The sequence below is a fragment of the Diachasma alloeum genome, unplaced genomic scaffold, assembly GCF_001412515.2.
Source record: "Diachasma alloeum isolate Michigan unplaced genomic scaffold, Dall2.0 Dall_scaffold_00865, whole genome shotgun sequence".
NCBI lineage: Eukaryota > Metazoa > Arthropoda > Insecta > Hymenoptera > Braconidae > Diachasma > Diachasma alloeum.
The window spans coordinates 351387-369256 of NW_021680986.1; the positions used below are offsets into that span (position 1 = coordinate 351387).

Here is a 17870-nt window from a genome sequence, read left to right on the forward strand (position 1 = left end):
TGAAAAAAAAATCAATTTTTGTTCAAGTACTTCCGATCTGGAATGAACATCCTTAAAATGTGATAGAAATAACGGAAAACGTCCGTAATACCTCACCATCGTTCCGGTATTCAACAATTCCCGCACAGTTGGATTGTAAACCCGATGACTGTGTAAATGAGCCCGATGGAAATTCGAGGAGGAACAATCAAATGACGTGTGAGCATCGAGTCTCACGGTACTTCTTCTCTTCAAACGGAAATATCGCGTAAGGCGGTGATAACTTTCTACGTGAAGAACTCGGCATGAGGCGTTTTGTTGCCTGACGAGTCAAGATAGTGTCAAGTGTTTTTGCTCAATGCTTTGATGGATATTGAGGAGACACCTTTGAAAATGTTATGACCTTTTTCAACTGTTGAATGCGTCAAGCGTATTCCGCTTGCGGGATCTCAAGCACTGTTGATGTGACTCGTTCGGTCGAGAGTAACATTCCGTTGAAGTTTATGAAAGTGCAGCTTCGTTGGATTTACATCGGAGATGATCAATTTCTCTTTATTTTACACGCAATTGAGAGGGAACAGATGGCCGAAGGGCCGAGGTGATGAAATATCTTCTGGATGTCTTTATTTTTTGAATATCCTCCGTAAATTTCTTCGTTCAAACAAATTAATCGGGTTGAATGATCGATGACTACGAATTACCGATCTATGTGAATGAATCTCCATCAGAATGCACTCTGGAGGGAAAATCCTTTCGAGAGAAGCCTCAAGTCATTCAATTATTTTATTGCAGTTCGTTATTCGGTGTAAGCAAGGGGATACGCCATTCCCTCTGTGACAGGATCATCTAAACTATAATTCGATGAAATAAGTACTGAAAAAATTGGGCGGTTATCACGTCTCATAAATCAGCGATAATCAATGATCGAGAGTCATGAATAATCAGCATTATTCGGATTACGTTTTGAATGCAGAAACCAACAAAAACTGTAAATTTTAGTTTAATAAAAATTGCCAAAAAAAAAAACGTAAAAATTACGTTTCAAAACGTAATCCGCGAGCGAAGTAAAATTCAATAAAAAATGGGAGTCGGAACTGAAATTGTACGGAACGGAACGTAGAAATAACTCACCATCTTCATAAAAATTGTTGAACGTTCAAGAATTTTTGATTTTCGAGGCACAATAAGTCGGCAAGTTTCCGTAAAACTTTGCTTCTTCGGGAAAAATTACGTGAAAATTTCTTACTTTGTTCGGTGATGAACCTGAAAATTCACTGAACGTTTCACATTTCTTCTCTTCCATTCCCCTAAAAATTCCCGGAAAACGATTCCCCATTGCGGATTAAGTGGATTCAAAAAAATTCATTCGAACTGACTCATTACGATGGACATCTGTTTTATTTCGTTCATATTCTACAATATATCTCATCCACTAATCCCTCACGATTGTTCATTCAGCTCGTGTTCTCTGCGATACAAACAATCAATGAATTCTACAATCAATTCAACGTTCGGTTTTTCACTTGCTACTTCATTTAAGACTGAATTCGCCCGTTATGCAACAGAGTAAAGAATATTCCCTTTCCCCATTTTATACATATTCACAATTCATTCAATTCGACTAAAGCGTTGATTTTGTCATTGGCATGCCGCAATAGCATTCCGGGAATGTTATTGCCCTTCACAAATGTTCAAATATCCTCATTGCGTCCACAGAATGCATAGTCTGCATAGAAACTAATTAACAATAAAGCAGTTTGTCTGATTTTTCCATAAATATCGAAGCCATTATTGCCGAAATACCAATATCTGTTTCAACAATTTTATTTTACTTATCATACATTGGATTTTGTCATAATCGCCGTTTTTTTATGAGAATATGCTTCATCTTTCGAACAATATATAGGATTTGAATAAATATTCATGCACCGGATTATAATCGTCAAATGGTCTGGTGCACTGAGTTTATGGGCCTGTAGAATTTGTCAATTCATTTAGATCAATGGGTAATTATTGATTATCTAGCCTAGCAAGGTGTACCTCTTCGTTTACAGCACTTATATTCATTTCTCTTTTCTTTATGATGTACGGATAATACACGTAATATTGTCCTGTTACATTTAATGACCAGTAGAGATGGATTGCCATCTACATTTCGGGCTGATTATTCTATTATTCATTGAATTATTCGTTAGCATCGACCCTCAATACCAGACAAATTGAACAACCAACTCAATAAATTTCACCAATTATTAATGAGGAATTCACCTATATTGTGCGTAAAATATTGAATAATCTCTTTTAAAAATTTTCACTAGACAATTAAAGTCCAATTGTCTGATATTAAAGAGGAATTTAAACACTTTATCAAGTGAATTCAATCACCTAATGCTACAGGAAATGTATCTGATCCCTCCGTGTGCCTCCTAAACTGCTGATATTTAACTAGACTACATCTGCCGTGATAATTCATAGATAATCTTTCTCTCATTAAATCGATATAATACAAATATTTAATTCCACTACTGGAAAAAACACCTAAATGCCAGTACGAGTCGTTCAAAATATACTTTTTCCCCACATTTTTCCTTCATGATCATGATTTTCCGATAATACATAGGTCATTTCAAACAGTCAAATCGACTAGTACAGTTCTATCTAATAAACTCGGTTCACTTTAAATTTTCCAATTGAACGAGAAATAATTGATTCAAATATACAATTCAAAAGGGATCATGCTTGAAAAAAAAACAGAACAATCACCAGAGAAAAAATAATAATAAACAAATCCTCAGACTGAGTATCATAAGGATCCACACGAGTATCATAATTCATAATTCACCTCCTCAACACTTTAAATAATATAATCCAGGTGAATTATATCGGAGCATTAAAACGAAAGAACATTCATCGTTTACCCTAAAAATTATAACATTATTTATTCCTCTCATTTCTATACATATATAATATTTATATACGAACGCCTGTACATATTATAGTCCGCACGTGTAATGGATAACGTGCGCAACAAGATGATTCTATGACATCTCCATATATAATACTTGTACCTCCAACCGTCCACCGGCTTAACGAAAATTATTGCAAAAAAGTTATCAATAATAATGGAAAAAAAACGAATTAATAATGTACAACAAAGATATACTACAAATATCCTCCTCCCACTGGCAATTGTTTCGACGGAAACAATTGAAAAAAAAAAAATCATTTCTCATCATGCATGAATAACGAAATATACTCAGTTGTTTTCCATCCACTCTCCTAATTTTGGATAAAAAATAAATTATTGCGAAAAATTCTCGTGAACATGACAATTGAGAACGATAAATCATGACTTTTAAAAGGTGATTTTAATCCCAAAAATATCTTTGGCAGGCACACACGCTTCTGGGGTGGCCAATAACGCAATGGATAAACTCGATTTGCAGACACACTCTAATAATAAACACAGTACCTGAGGCGCGCATCCCAATATCAATGAAACACATGATTTTTCATTTTATTTTTATGCAACTGTTTGCGATCATCGGTCATTCACTAAGCACTCTGGGCCTTGTTACATGTGGGGATTTTATACACATGCTAAAAATGATGGTATCGTCGATATTGACACGAATTTAATGGACACACTGTGATCCTCGATGTCTAGATGGTGGACTGATTTTAGTGGTAAGGCAGATCAAGAGAGAACTGTTGATGCAAGTCAATGAAATAAAGCCGGGCACATTTTGTAGGCATATTACACAGTATTTACAGTATTGGTGCTCCGTGTTATTCTTTAATTCCAACGGGACTCCTGCAATATAAAATTCATAGTTATTTGATTGATGTTGACAGTTTTCCTGCGTGGGGGAAAAAATCTCAGGTGAAATTGCAATTTTCTTCATGTAATTTTGTTTTTTTTGTGTAGAATATAGTCAGATTGGCATCAAAATCTGTGAGCATTCATGGACTACGTGCGATTAGTCCAGTCGATAACGAAATAATTTTGTAATCGAAAGGTTCAGAGTTCAATTCCTGGTTTTTTCTTCTTGAAAAAACGCAATGCACAATTTCTTTTGCAACACACAAGTCAATTTCCACTAGATTCGTCCCCTCCATGCAGCTGTGATCATGAGAATCAATTAGTAATTAATTTCCAATCACCAAAAATAAAAATAAAAAAACACGAAAACGACACGAAAGTTAATCGAGCATGAGAAAAATGTAATAACAATGAATTATTAATTGAAGTTAGATAATAGAGGTACCTATTCCTAGTCCTTTCACAGGGCACCAAAGGGATCAAGTTGAACCGCATTACCCTGGGGTTGATTTGATTGGGGCGGTTGTTGTTGAATTGTTGCTCCCATCATAGGGTTACTACCTGGCATCATCATAGGCGCATTACCACTGGCCACCATCATCCCACCAGGGGCTGCTGGGGCACCTGGTATACCACCCATCATCGGCCTCATGCCCTGCATTCCCATTGGCATACCTTGCATACCCTATGCAGAAGGCGAGAGGCCACGAGTAATATGATTTTCTTAATTATTAATTACAAGAGTACCAAAGCCAATATTAATCAAGTTCATTATCAATATCATTAATAGTGACTACAAAAATATTTTCTTCATTTTCTTACTTGTCCTCAGGTAAATTAATCAATTGGTGACAGTAATTGAAAATAAATGCATGATCGATTGTTGCATTCATCGATGAGTTAGTAGCCTTATTAATTAATTAATTAATCAATCAATATTAATGTAATTATTTACTCTACTAGAAGAAACTATCAGCAAACGTATGAAAATGTGCTCAATGGAGTATTCATGGGAGAAAAAAAAAGAAATGTGCTGCGAAACTCACCAGTGGTGCGGGCTGGGTGGGAAAGCCAAAAGTGGTGGTTGGAGGAAGTTGCGTCATTCCTTGGCCCTGGAACAGCCGGCAACATGCCATATGCCGTGCCATGCATCAAACTAAATATGCCAATATGATAAAACTAAAACCGAAAATCTAAAAAATTCCCACCAGCTCGATTTTTTCCCTCAATCCTCGTTCTGTTTTCTTAAGCTCGCTAAAAGAGGGTGAATAAGCCTGTGCTCAACTCATTACGGATTTCAATAATAAAATTTCGAAATCTATAAAAAAAAAGTTCTCGAGAATTTCTAGACATTTCGAAAACCAATGAATCAATCTATTGTTTTTTGCTCATGTTTCGAGTAATTTGAGGTATTCGTACAAAACCGATTGAAGTAAAATTGTAAACATGTAACGTGCTTGAATCGTGATGAATGCAGTGTTATTTTATTCTCACCATCGGTCGATAGCCGGCACCAGTGGTGGCTGCCATCGGTTGAGGTGTCCAGCCAGCAGGTCCTCCAGTTTTCGCTGTATTTTTTGGCGAGTTCCATTGCATTCCCCTACGCCACAAGAACAATTTATTGCAGTTCAATAATTTTCTTCATTTTTCATTATTACATAATGGTTAATGAACAGAACGAAATTCCAATTATTTTTGTAATCAATAATGGAACGAGATTAATTTTTTATTTCGAATAGTTCAAGGCCATTTTCACTGAGATTGTGAAAATCGAGAGATTTCCATTGAGAATACAGTCTAATTGACATGAATCTCTGTTCATTGGCGAATTATTAGTCCAGCGCCTCCAATTTTTGAGCTACAAAGGTTTCTGTTTTTTCAAAATTTCTAAAAAAATGTGCGCAATAATAACTACGAATTATTTTTTTCAAATTCAACTCCTACACCGCTAATTTCATCTTGTTAAAAAAAAAATCTACACCATTCGTGTAAAATAGGCAGAAAAAATATCTTTAAATATTTTAAACATAATTTTTCTGCCTATATTACATGAATGGCGCAAATTTTTATTTTAAACAAGACGAAATTAGCGGTGTATGCGTCGAATTTCAAAAAAATAATTCGTAATTGTTATTGTACACATTTTTTCAAAAATTTGGAAAAAACCTTTGCAAACGAACAATAACTAATTAATATTTTGCACTAATTATTTATTTTTAGACATATAATCGATCATCAATGTACGAGAAATCGCATTCCAATAGCCCGCGACTTTAAAAACTCCTAGTAGCTCCCCTTAAAAAAAAGTAGTGCACAATTCTTTGTACACTACACTTTAAATGTACCTCCGTGGAGGAAAAAATTTCAGACATTGCCAAGTTCACAATAAACCATAAAAGCACGTTTTTAAAAATGAAAAAAAAAACCAACTCACTTGACTTGAGGCTGTGCACTCTTATTGATGCTAAGATTCTGCGCGAGACTCGCCAAACTGCTGTCAAGATCCCCAGTGAGTACTTTGCTCCCCCCAGTAGAAGCCCCAGTTTGTCCAGCAGCTGAAACGTTATTAGCTCCAGACACAGTCGTAGAAGATGGCATTAACACCGAGCCCACACCATCGAAACCTAAGCAATAGCTGGATTAACGCACAAGCCGAGAAAGCATTATGTCCCACAAAAAAAAGAAGAAAAAAATCTCGAACGAATACCCATTGTAATCATCGTGACTGCAATTAGCCTACTACTCATGACAGAGTGCGAGTTAGAGTGAAATTGAGTCGTGAATCCGATCCGATCCTCAGAGAACACAGACAATACACCCACAATCAGAGCCACGAAGTTATTGATTGCTCTCAATAGAGTTATCACTGAGTATAATCATGGTATTGAGGCTGGGCTCGATGCGATCAGTATCAGAAAATTGGTGCGTTAGAATAGTTGAAAAAATAACTAAAAATATCCATGCACAATGAACTGAAATTAAAGCGTCAAATGTGTGAACGAAAAAAAGGCAATACAAGTTTATTTATGCTTGAGTCGAGTGAGGGGTAAAATTCTCGCGATGATAAATGAATAAAAAAATGTGCCATTCCTCCAAAATTCAGAGTGAAATTTCATTCATGTAAATGGCCTAATGGAGTCAGCTGATATCGATGAATTGCCCTCCTCACAAAACTCAAGAATAAATCTGTTAATTCCCGTCACCTGCCATTGGCTGCTTGACCGGAGAGCCGTATCCAACGGGTACTTGGGTAGTAGGGACACCATAACCGGTTACAGTACCGACAACGGTTTGTCCAGTTCCCGCTTGTACACCACCACCAGTCACGTCAAACACTCCAAAGCCTTGCTGTTGTGTTAATTGCTGTTGTGTTATTTGTTGCACGTGTGGTGGTTGTTGCACAGCGGGCGATGGACGAGACGGAGACCCACCCAGAGCCATACGTATACTATCATTCAAATCGTCGAATGCACTTTTACTCGATGTTGCACCACCCGATGGTGATGCTGCACGTGGTGTATCATTACTACCAGCTGCGGGAGGAGGCGGTCTTGGTGGTGGAGTAGCAGTTGATTTGGCATTTATACCAGTGACTTGAACGCCTGATTGCACACCAGAGTAATCCATTTCACTCGTATCAATTTTATTATCTGCTGATTCACCACCAAATAGATCAGCCTGTCCCCCAGCACTGAAAAGGTCTCCGCCCTTTTGTTGATCTGATGCTGATGACTGATCGAACAGTCCGATGCTCGATGCTGTATTAACCGGTTGGGGAGCGGAAAAATCCGCCATGAAAGGATTAGGTACGGCCGATCCCTGAGCGGCAGCTTGCGCAGAAAGTTCATTTTTTGGCTAATTTTCTTTTTTTTTTATTTTCTCTTTTGGTCTTTTTCACTCTGAGGTAGTACGATTGACTGGAATTTTGGGAGAATCCATTCATTTGGTTCAAATGAAGTTCGTCTAATTCAAATAAACCATTTCTCTGGATGTGAGTTACGTAAATATTTCATGCAAAGTGGATAGGGTATCGTTCATTGAGAGAATTCTTTACTACGGAGTTTTCTTCGTGAAACACTGTTAGAAAGTTGTGACAATGCAGGCAACTATTGCCAGAGATCGGCAGGAAAATAATTTCCATTATTAATATTTCATTACCATATCAGTGGTTGAATAAAAAAATTGAGTTATGATTTTTTTCGTAATGAATAATAATATCAAATGCTGTTTTCATTGCGATACTCGTGAGAAGTGAAAGTGAAAAAAGAAACAAATAATTTATCAATCAATAATGGTACAAAATTTATTTTCATTATTATATCAATGGAAAATGAAAACCAGAAAATCCCAATTTCTTTCGTCATGAATAATGAAACCAAATCAATTTTTCATTATCATAGTAATAGATGCAAATCGTATCCAATAATATCCTTTAACGTGACAAGATGTGAAACACTATATAAACTCTCTTCCTCATTGAAAAATTATTGCCGTATGATGCACCTAACTACCTAACTGCTAATTTCTTGTTCATTGTCCATTTTAACTTGTTATCTTATTTTAGCTCTTCCCTAAAAATATTCAATTAATGGTATAGATTTCATTACTAATTAGATGAATATCGAGAAATATTTTCGATTTCATTATTGATTGAATGACTACTCTAAAATATTCAAGTGTAATTCCTGACGAGATAAATGATAATTTTTATTGCTAATTATTACTCATTGATACGGTATACGGAAAATATTTACACGTTATTAGCTATTAAGTAAAAAATATGCATTTGCGGTGTAAATATCGGTGACAATAATATTTGTGCCGATCTCTATTGCCAAATTGAAAGAATTTCCAACAGTCAACACATTTCTCTCATTGCATGCACGAAACCTTTCTAAAAATTAATAATTAATCACGTTTTTTAGTGCAGTCTTCTCCAATTGTACATCGAACTACCTCAAGAGTCATAATTTGTCCAATTATAAAGTCCAATCGTACGGTGTAAAAGCTGCATATTTGTATGTAACATGAGAGAGTACCTCCACGAGTTGAGAATGTTGAAAAATATAGTGTTAATTAAAAATTTGTATAGTGTTATTACAATTGTGCTTGTAAAGCTCATAACAAAACCTAAAGACCTCTTGTAGTATCTGTACAGGAGTATGTACAGGTATGGGATTATCATGAATTTACTTACTCGTCTGTTGATCTTGACCACCGAACACGGACGAGAAGTTGTTATCTGTAACAAAGTTATTACTTGCTGGCGGTGTTGGTGCGACGAAACCTACGAAAATAAATGAACAAGAGGAAAATAAAAACGTATGGGTGCGGTAAAATATAAATAAAGTACAGTGCTTTGGTCGAGTAGTGAGTGATGTAGTTGAGGCTTTGTTTATTTACCATTACCGTTGGCCATCCACATGGTATTTCCTGGCGGGGCTGGTTGGACTGGAGCCCCAGGCTGAGGGGCTCCGAACATATCCGCAAAGGGATTGCCCGCCAGTTGGAGCAAATCGTCTGAAGCTTTTTGAGCCTAGAAATGAGAATTTCACAATTATGAGGAACACCGAGGGAAATAGTAGTAGTTATTTGCATTGAATAAACTTCATTTCAAGCAAATCAAAGTCTACAATTTTAATTTTAACGTTAACCATTAAAAACATTTAATACTCATCGATTTTTTTCTCGTACCTCATTAGCAGATGCAGAACTGAATAAATCAACGATTGGTTGATTTCCACCTGTTGGTGATGCAAGGAATGGATTGGTGCTCGGTCCTCCGGATGGCGACTGTACTTTTGCCTAAAATCATTGGAATTTTTGAACAGTCCATTTGCAAATAACACTCGCATTATAAGATATCGATTGAGTTTTTTCAAAATCTCTTTTTCCGAGTGTTGTTCAACAAATAACCTGTCAAGACCGTTTACATTTTTTTCGAATAATGATGTATTTAAAATTTGTTAATATGAAACAGTAAATTTACCACTAAGTAAATAATTCAAATTTCTTAAAAGGGGATTTTCGATTACCCGAATAATCATCAATCTTCCGACTTCAATTACTGATTGATAAAATAGTTAAAAATTGGAATATTTGAATTGATGATACTTAAGTACTCAAAAAATTTGAGAATAATGTTAACTAATTGATGGCTGCAATATTGAATGGTAATTAAATATTATGAATTTGCCTATCCCTGTTATTAACGAACAATTAAAAAGAAAAACTGAGTTAATTCACTCACCTTGTATTGGTTCATGGCAGCCTCCTCCTCAGCAAGTGCCTGTTGCCTCAACGCCTCATCAATATGTCCATTCCCAGTCTGATCAAGACGTGCATTGCTAGCTGCTGTTCCGAACGCCGTACTGGTGGAAGATAGTGCGGACACTCCCGACTTAACATTCGTTCTATTGCTGCTTTTGGGGGCAATGATGGGGGTTGCGGTTTTTTTTTTCGTGTACGGATAAACGGGAATGGCCGATTCAATAATCCAGAATAGATTTTTTTTCGGATGATCAAGGATTTGTTACGGGATATGTTGATAATTTTGAAAATTAAGAAGGAGAAAGACAAACAAAAAACAAAAAAAAATTGTGTAGTACGTATAGATGCAAAAAATACATTGAAAAATTATGAGTAATGCATGGGCTGCGTGTCTGTGTGTAAATCTCGCGAGTGTATTTATATCAATAATCGACGTGCAGATGAAAACACTATTGCATTGAATATATTTTTATCTGAATCCTGAGATTTTCAAAGTCCAAGCAACATTTACAGTAGAAAATATGATTTTCTAAATGTATCTTTACTTCGGTAGTTAAATTACTATTTGTGGACATGCCACGTGGTCACTAATTGATACAATAGCGATTTGCCACACACAAACACGAATTTATAGGGGCAATTGGGGTAAAACAGACACCCCGAAGCTTCACATGAATAAAAAATGGAAAAATCATTTTTTGCTGCTTAATTTTTTGTCCATACTTAGACTGACAAGCGCAAAAAATAAATTCTGAGTGATCTAGAGAGAAAATCACAGTGCTTTGAAGACAATTTATTGAGTTGAAACCAAAGTTTTCATCGACAGGTGAAAGTCTCCCCTTTTCCTTTCGATTTTTCAAATAAAAATCAATTAGTCGTTTTAAAAAATCGGGTGTTCAATTCACCCCTCGTGCCCATTTTACCCCGACATTCCCTACTGATCACACGTGTGATAATTGTCTTATGTATCTTTCCAGCGTGTGATATAAAAAAAATGTAACAACAAAATACATCAATTTTACAAGCTATCACTGCTTTTAAAATTCTACATTTAATCTCAAACGATCTAAAAATGAAGACTACATCATGTGGAACAGTGTAAGCAAAAAAAAAGGAAACAAAAATATAACAAACGAAATTTTCAAATGCCACAGAATATTCATCGAGTTCTGATCGCTGAAACGTCACTATTTCACTCAAACTAGAACCAAAAATACCATCAATCAACAAAAATAGTGTGAATGAAGGTGAATAGAATCGGCAGTGTATCCCCTCAAAATAAATAACAAACAGGTGAGGATTGAATAAACTTAATTATCGATTAAACTTATCTGACTGATATCAACAGTTCAATTCCTCAAATCGATATTAACTTTCGTATAATCAACACCGCATTTTATAATCAATATCGTGAGCGTTATTAGCGAGAAAAGTGTATATACCTGGCGGACTGAGTGGGTGTGTTAGCTGCCGAGCCTTTTTTCCCTTCTAGAGAAGCCAGATGTTGCTCCAAGGCGTCCAGTAGGCTGCTCGGTGCCTTCGTCAGGTCTGGAATATCTCCCTTGTCGATGCCAACATTCTGCATCGCAAATAATACATTTAATTCACTCGACGAGAAATTATTGACCAGTTTTAAATGAATATCTCGGAATCTAAGGGAGATAGCAAAATTTTTATTATAATCTTTTTTGTAGAGCCGATTGAGAGCTACAACAAATATCATTATGAAAATTTCGCTATCTCCCTTAGACTCGGAAATATTCCTCAAAAACTCAACTGGGAGATGAGTCGACTTAAACCGTTGTTGAAGGTCTTACTTACCTCAGCAACTTTGAGAAATTCTCCAACTCTGTCCATCCGTATTAAGAATTTTTTGTACAAATCCAGGGCATCGCGACACTGCTTCTTATTCATATCAAAATACTTCTCTGTAATATAAAAAATTCAGGAAAAAATGCAAAAGAAGAAATCAATTTTTTAATGGAATATTAATCATGTGGAGATATTGTCATCCTGAAGTGGCCTCTTGAGAGATGAACACTTGTACTTTATTTGACTCACCCAATAAATTTATAATTCCGTCGTTATAACAAGCAAAGAGCCTTATCAGGTCTCTGAAGAGGAGCATGAAGCACATACTGATGACGCCGTTCGTAAGATCATTAGCAGAACAGTCGAATTCAAGGAGTGCATCGAGTTGTGCTTGCAACACTGGTAATGTCTTGAGTAGTTTCTCGGCGTTCATTGTACGTAATGTGCCATCCTCTTTCCTATAGAAAATAAAAAATTTATTAAGAAATTGAAAAAATCGTGTAGAGATGCTCTATAAGACATTCTTAGGGGTGACGATTCCTCTAAGCGCTGGGATATGGAGAATTTTCACAATTTCATGGTATATGGTAAACTTAAGGGAGAGTGGGGCAAAATGAAACAGTCAAAAAACGACTGTTTGACGCAATTCAAGAAAAAAAAATTTATTAATTTTTTTTTTTGGAGAATAATAATTTGATGAGAATAATAATAATTTGAATGAGAAGAATAATTTTCCGTTTAGTAGAGTGGGAAATGATTATTCTCATCAATACTCCCGAGAATGAAAAAAAGTTGGAAAAAAAAATTTAATTGAAAAAAATTTTTTCTTGCTTGAATTGCGTCAAACACTCTCCCCTATAAACTTTCTTATAGAATCAACCCATGAGAACGTCCTACAGGCCATCTCCACACGATTCTTTCACTCGTGATAGCTCTGAAGCAACGAGATAATGCAGTGGAAATTTACCCTCTCTTGACTTTGCAGAAATCAAAGGCAACACTTCTGTAAGACATCGCCTTCTCATTCAAGTATTTAGCGTATCGTCTGATAAAAGGCGACATATCGTACCCTAAAGTCAAGAAAAACAAATTAAATTGGCTCCGAGTATCTCCGGACAGAGGGATTAATTAATGTCTTGTACAAACAGAAATGTTAATGATTAATTTAGTCATTGATTAGCATTAGACACTCACCAACACGTGCTCCTGCTGTTCCCAAACAAAGATAAAATAACCCGAGGTTAGTAAAGTAGTCAGAGACAGGCACATGGAAAAATAAATTAATTGTGTGCAGTTTAACGTTTCCAGGGGATATGTTTTATTTTGAAAATTTCAGGGCTCTGGACAATTGAGGTATCATTCCTCATGCATTGACAATACGACGAGGTTTATCGGTATGCATTTGTCAAGTCGTTTGCGATTCAATTCGTGAGTGAGTGATGACAGAGAATTGAGAGGATGAATATGTAGACGAGTTATGTTTAGCACATTGTTTACCCGCGATAGATCATTTTCTAGTTACTATTCGCGGAGCGATGTTAAGTGGTATGATTGTGGGTTGTGGACATCAGTGAATAAACACTCAACACTGAAAAATCTTGAGATCTTTGAGGAAATGCGAAGGTGAAGTGAATGGGGATTAGGAAAAATAATTCATTAGTTTGCACTGAGAAAACAACTGTTTTTTGAGAAATTACTTATATAAAAAAATGAAAAACTTTCGTCAAGTAATTTTGTAAAGTTCTCAAACAAGTCTTACTTGTGCCAAGAAAATAGTTTTTTGAAAATTATCAAAAAAGGATTTTTTTGTGCCAAACATGCAGAGAGTGCGCCGGAATGAAAAATTTCAAGAATTCATATTTCTCAAAAACATTTGTTTTTGTCAGTGTAGAGTGAATTTATTGAAATTCAATTTCTTGAAAGTCACTCCTGCCTGATCATTCCATCCTACTTCACCAAAAGCATAAGAATCAACGAAAAAACCTCGAATAAATGTATTGAATTACTTAAAAACAGGCTTAGTTCATTCACCGGAACGTTAATCCTATCCAGAATTCCTGATTTAAAAAATGAACTCGATTTGAGAAAGAAACATCAGCAGGTGGACTCGGGTGTACAGATAATTAAAACTCAAAATATCTCTTGGAATTAATCGTACGAAGTCAGACTCTTTACCTTGCACACCGCTCTTGTCCAGGAAGTTGCTGAGCTGGAACGTGCTGTTGCTCGAAGCGAGGTACTGCGTGAATCTCTGCGAAACGAACCATAAATTAATGGTCTGAAAGAGGCAAAATAAAAATCCAGGGAGCAATTTATGCGATACTAAGGCATTCTTACCTCGTTTCCATAACACATCATATGGTGTACCGTAATTAGGGCTTTGAATACAACTGTCCAGTTTGTGTTCTGCGAACGTTCCACCAGGAGATTGGCGAGTTGGGGTATCGAGACATTCGGCTCGTTGGTACAGTGTATTAAATCTGTAATGAGAGAGTTTCATTCATTTTAATGGATTAAATTTTTTGAATTATTTTTTTGAAGGATTCAGAAAATAATTGTCATTTTGAAATTCTGTGCAATTGATTTTTCACCCTAAAAACCCATTTTCAAAACCATAATGAACTGGTTCATGCTCAGAATTTCCAGGAATTTCTTAAACGATCCCCAAAAATTAAAATTTCTTGGTTTCTCTCTCGCAACTCAATCTACAAATAAACACTTTTAAGGGTTAGAGTGAGATTTCTCATACATTCAAGATCGATTATATGTGTTTAAAAATGAATAATTAGCGCAAAAAATTAATCGTTTATTGTTCGTTTGCCCTGCACACGCTTAAAATGTTGAAAATAGTCCAGGGCCTCCAATTTTTGAGCTACAAAGGTTTTCGTTTTTTCAAAATTTTTAAAAAAATGTGTGCAATAATAATTATGAAATAGTTTTTTGAAATTTGACACCTACACCGCTAATTTCATCTTGTTTAAAATAAAAATTCGCGCCATTCATGTAAAATAGGCAGAAAAATTATCTTCAAAATATTTTAAATGTATTCTCGATTCTTTCAGAAACATTTTTCGGGCTATTTTACATGGAAGGTGCAATTTTTTATTTAAAAAATAACGAAATTAGCTGTGTAGGGGTTGAATTTCAAAAAAATAATTCGTAATTGTTATTGTACGCATTTTTTCAAAAATTTTGCCTTCAGTTGAAAACCCGAGTTGAAGACCCGAGTTTGTAGCAAAGATGTCAGACAAGATATGAATGTTTTTTTGAGCTCAAACGAAAGAGCGGGTCGAGAAATGGCATGCTAGGACCTCTAAAGATGGTTTTGAACCAGGGGAGACTCCTAGACGCCACGTTCTATCTCAGACTGCCAACAATGTTGTCACAATCTGCTTTCAATTGAAAACAGACATCATCTTTAAAGAGAATTTGTCATCTTTAAAGACTTCTGCACGCCATTTCTCGACCCGCTCTTTCATTTGAGCCAAAAAAAACATTCATATCTTGTCTGACATCTCTGCTACAAACTCTGGTCATCAACTCTGGTTTTCAGTTGAAATTGGAATTGTTAATTTACACAATAATAGGAGTGCATTGACGATTTTTTCTTAACTCGCAAAAATCTTCAAACAATTTGCTACCGATTGGTGATAAATTTTTTTGGAAATAATGAAGTAGGGGGGATAACGCCTTTTTTTTCAGGGGAGATTTTTCAAAAATTTATTTAAAAAAAGTCCTAACTAGCAAATGTTTTTTATTAGCTCGCAATTTTTTTCAAAACTACTTCAATGAGGAAAAAAATAAAAATTTGGAATATCTATACATGAGGGGCTAATTGATCGGATCTCATAGTTTCCGAGATAATCGCGAAAAACGAAAGTGCCAAAAAAAATTAATTTAATTTATCTTGTATAAGGCCTAGGAAGTGGAAAAACGCAATTCTGAGTCATCCACTTGCCTATAGGGGACCCAAATTTGGTTTTAAGGCTCTATCTCTCATTGTCCATACGCAAAATGCCAATATAATTTCTGTGTGAGGATGCATCCCGTCCACCAACAACCTTTCCTCAGAATCGAATGGAATAGGGTTTAAGGCTCTATCTCCATAGTTTCCGAGATAATCGCGAAAAACGAAAATGCAAAAAAAAATTAATTTCAATTTATCTTGTATAAGGCCTAGGAAGTGGAAAAACGCAATCCTGATGTATAAAAATACAACTGCGTGAAACACACATGTGTATAAAAATACAACTGCGTGAAATCACAGTAAACTATGGTGAAGATATAAAAATACAACTGCGTGAAACACACAGCAGTATGAAAATTCGCTGCGTGAAACACACAAACTTCACGCATGCGTGGAGTGTATGGAGTGTACGGGAGTGATTCACGCAATGGTGCGAATAGTCACGGCCTATTAATATTCCGAACCTCCAGTTGCCAATTTTCTCTAAATGATTGATTGAAACTCGCAACTTGACGTCTGCCAATCTGGCCGTCAATTCGACCATTTGACCCATAGAACGACAGTGGCTCGCACCGACCAGTGACCCCCACCGAGGAAAAATCCAATTCGATTCGACAAATACAAGAGTTACCGAGTGTTCAAGCAAGAAACCAACACGATGAACGCAAACGTCAAGTTTACTGGGTGCGTGACCCCGTGTATCTGAGCCCCAATACATCGGATTGTCTCTCCACCGGCGGTATTGGCACGCGGCCTTGCTCCCAAGACCGTACGAATTAGCCCCAATACCCTCTGCGCATTTTTTCGCCCTTGAGTATTTAAATAGAAAATTATTCGGCCGGGTTATTGGACTCTGCCACGACCACGCGTGGGCCATCGCATTGACACTGCAGGTGACACTCGTGTTAACTCGATAATCTCGCTGATTAATAAATCATCAAGTGTATCATCATCAAGTGGATTTTCCTGCTTTTTACCCAATTACAGAGAATAATTCAGTAGCACAGTGATAAAACGGTTCAAGTCGACTCATCTCCCAGTTGAGTTTTTGAGGAATATTTCCGAATCTAAGGGAGATAGCGAAATTTTTATTATGACCTTTTTTGTAGAGCCGATTGAGAGCTACAACAAATGTATTACGAAAATTGCGCTATCTCCCTTAGATTCGGACATATTCCTCAAAAACTCAACTAGGAGACCAGTCGACTTAAACGTTTTACCGCTTCGCTACTGAATTTCACTCGAATCTGTGAGAATGAATTGGTGATTCGTCGAAAAAGTCATGTATAATTGCAAAACTAATAATTTTATAATAATACCGTTTTAATCCCTCATGTTCTCCATATTTTCCCCCCCGAATCGTTCGCCGGGGCCTTCAGAAAACCCCGATGAACACAGACTCCCTGAGCCGTGAATCCCAGTATTTTCATTATTTTTACAACAACGAAAAATGCCCAATTGGGCCACCATCGCGTCGGCTATCGCCTTTAAGTATTGATCGTGTACTCGGAGCCAAGCCCCTCTTTCTGCTCTCCACGTAGTGGCACGGTAGCATTACCCCGGCTATCATTGACGACAGAAAAATGCGTTAATCAAGAGTACTTTATTAATATTCATTACTTCACGATAAAACGCAGCGCTGTTCATTACGCGGAGATAGCATAACAGGATTGTCATCATTGTTCTCGAGTGGCTGCACGACCTTGCCTCCTCTCCGTCTTCCTATTCCAATTATACTCTTTTTCAAACGGCCGCGCATTTAACCTCGTGCCTTTGCCCGCCTGACATTTGGCGACCAGCACTTGCCACCCAAAAATATGAAATGAGGGAGAAATAAAAAGTTTTGTCAGGAGTAATAACGAGAAAGTCTTCTTCATCATATCGTCAACCGGTATTGATAATTTTACACTTTCCCTTAAGGCCCGGATGGATTATCTTTCGAACATGATCTTGGTTGCTTTTTTTTATTTTGATAATCTGAAATCAGTAGCGAAGTGGTAAAACGGATTAAGTCGACTC

General features: G+C 36.4%; 1 protein-coding gene across 20 annotated transcripts in view; it reads right to left on the reverse strand.

Annotated features, from left to right (window-relative positions):
- Positions 1 to 1358: 1358 nt before the first annotated feature.
- The window catches only part of LOC107045044 (phosphatidylinositol-binding clathrin assembly protein LAP), a 28181-nt gene continuing 11669 nt past the window's right edge, over positions 1359 to 17870 (reverse strand). The window contains exons 2-18 of one of the 20 annotated variants that reach the window (XM_015267153.1): positions 14222 to 14364; positions 14060 to 14135; positions 13079 to 13090; positions 12852 to 12954; positions 12134 to 12342; positions 11894 to 12000; positions 11515 to 11651; positions 10053 to 10224; positions 9497 to 9607; positions 9206 to 9338; positions 9000 to 9089; positions 7006 to 7632; positions 6237 to 6426; positions 5297 to 5402; positions 4849 to 4914; positions 4248 to 4487; positions 1359 to 3793 (exon numbers count right to left, since the gene is read on the reverse strand). In XM_015267153.1, the coding sequence (XP_015122639.1) occupies positions 4263 to 4487; positions 4849 to 4914; positions 5297 to 5402; positions 6237 to 6426; positions 7006 to 7632; positions 9000 to 9089; positions 9206 to 9338; positions 9497 to 9607; positions 10053 to 10224; positions 11515 to 11651; positions 11894 to 12000; positions 12134 to 12342; positions 12852 to 12954; positions 13079 to 13090; positions 14060 to 14135; positions 14222 to 14364 (2507 nt within the window). In that variant the 3' untranslated portion in view covers positions 1359 to 3793; positions 4248 to 4262. Of the gene's footprint in view, positions 3794 to 4247; positions 4488 to 4848; positions 4959 to 5296; positions 5403 to 6236; positions 6427 to 7005; positions 7633 to 8999; positions 9090 to 9205; positions 9339 to 9496; positions 9608 to 10052; positions 10225 to 11514; positions 11652 to 11893; positions 12001 to 12133; positions 12343 to 12851; positions 12955 to 13078; positions 13094 to 13890; positions 13942 to 14059; positions 14136 to 14221; positions 14365 to 17870 lie in introns of those variants that run through there. The other 19 variants (XM_015267161.1, XM_015267152.1, XM_015267156.1 and 16 more) reach the window with 19 other exon arrangements.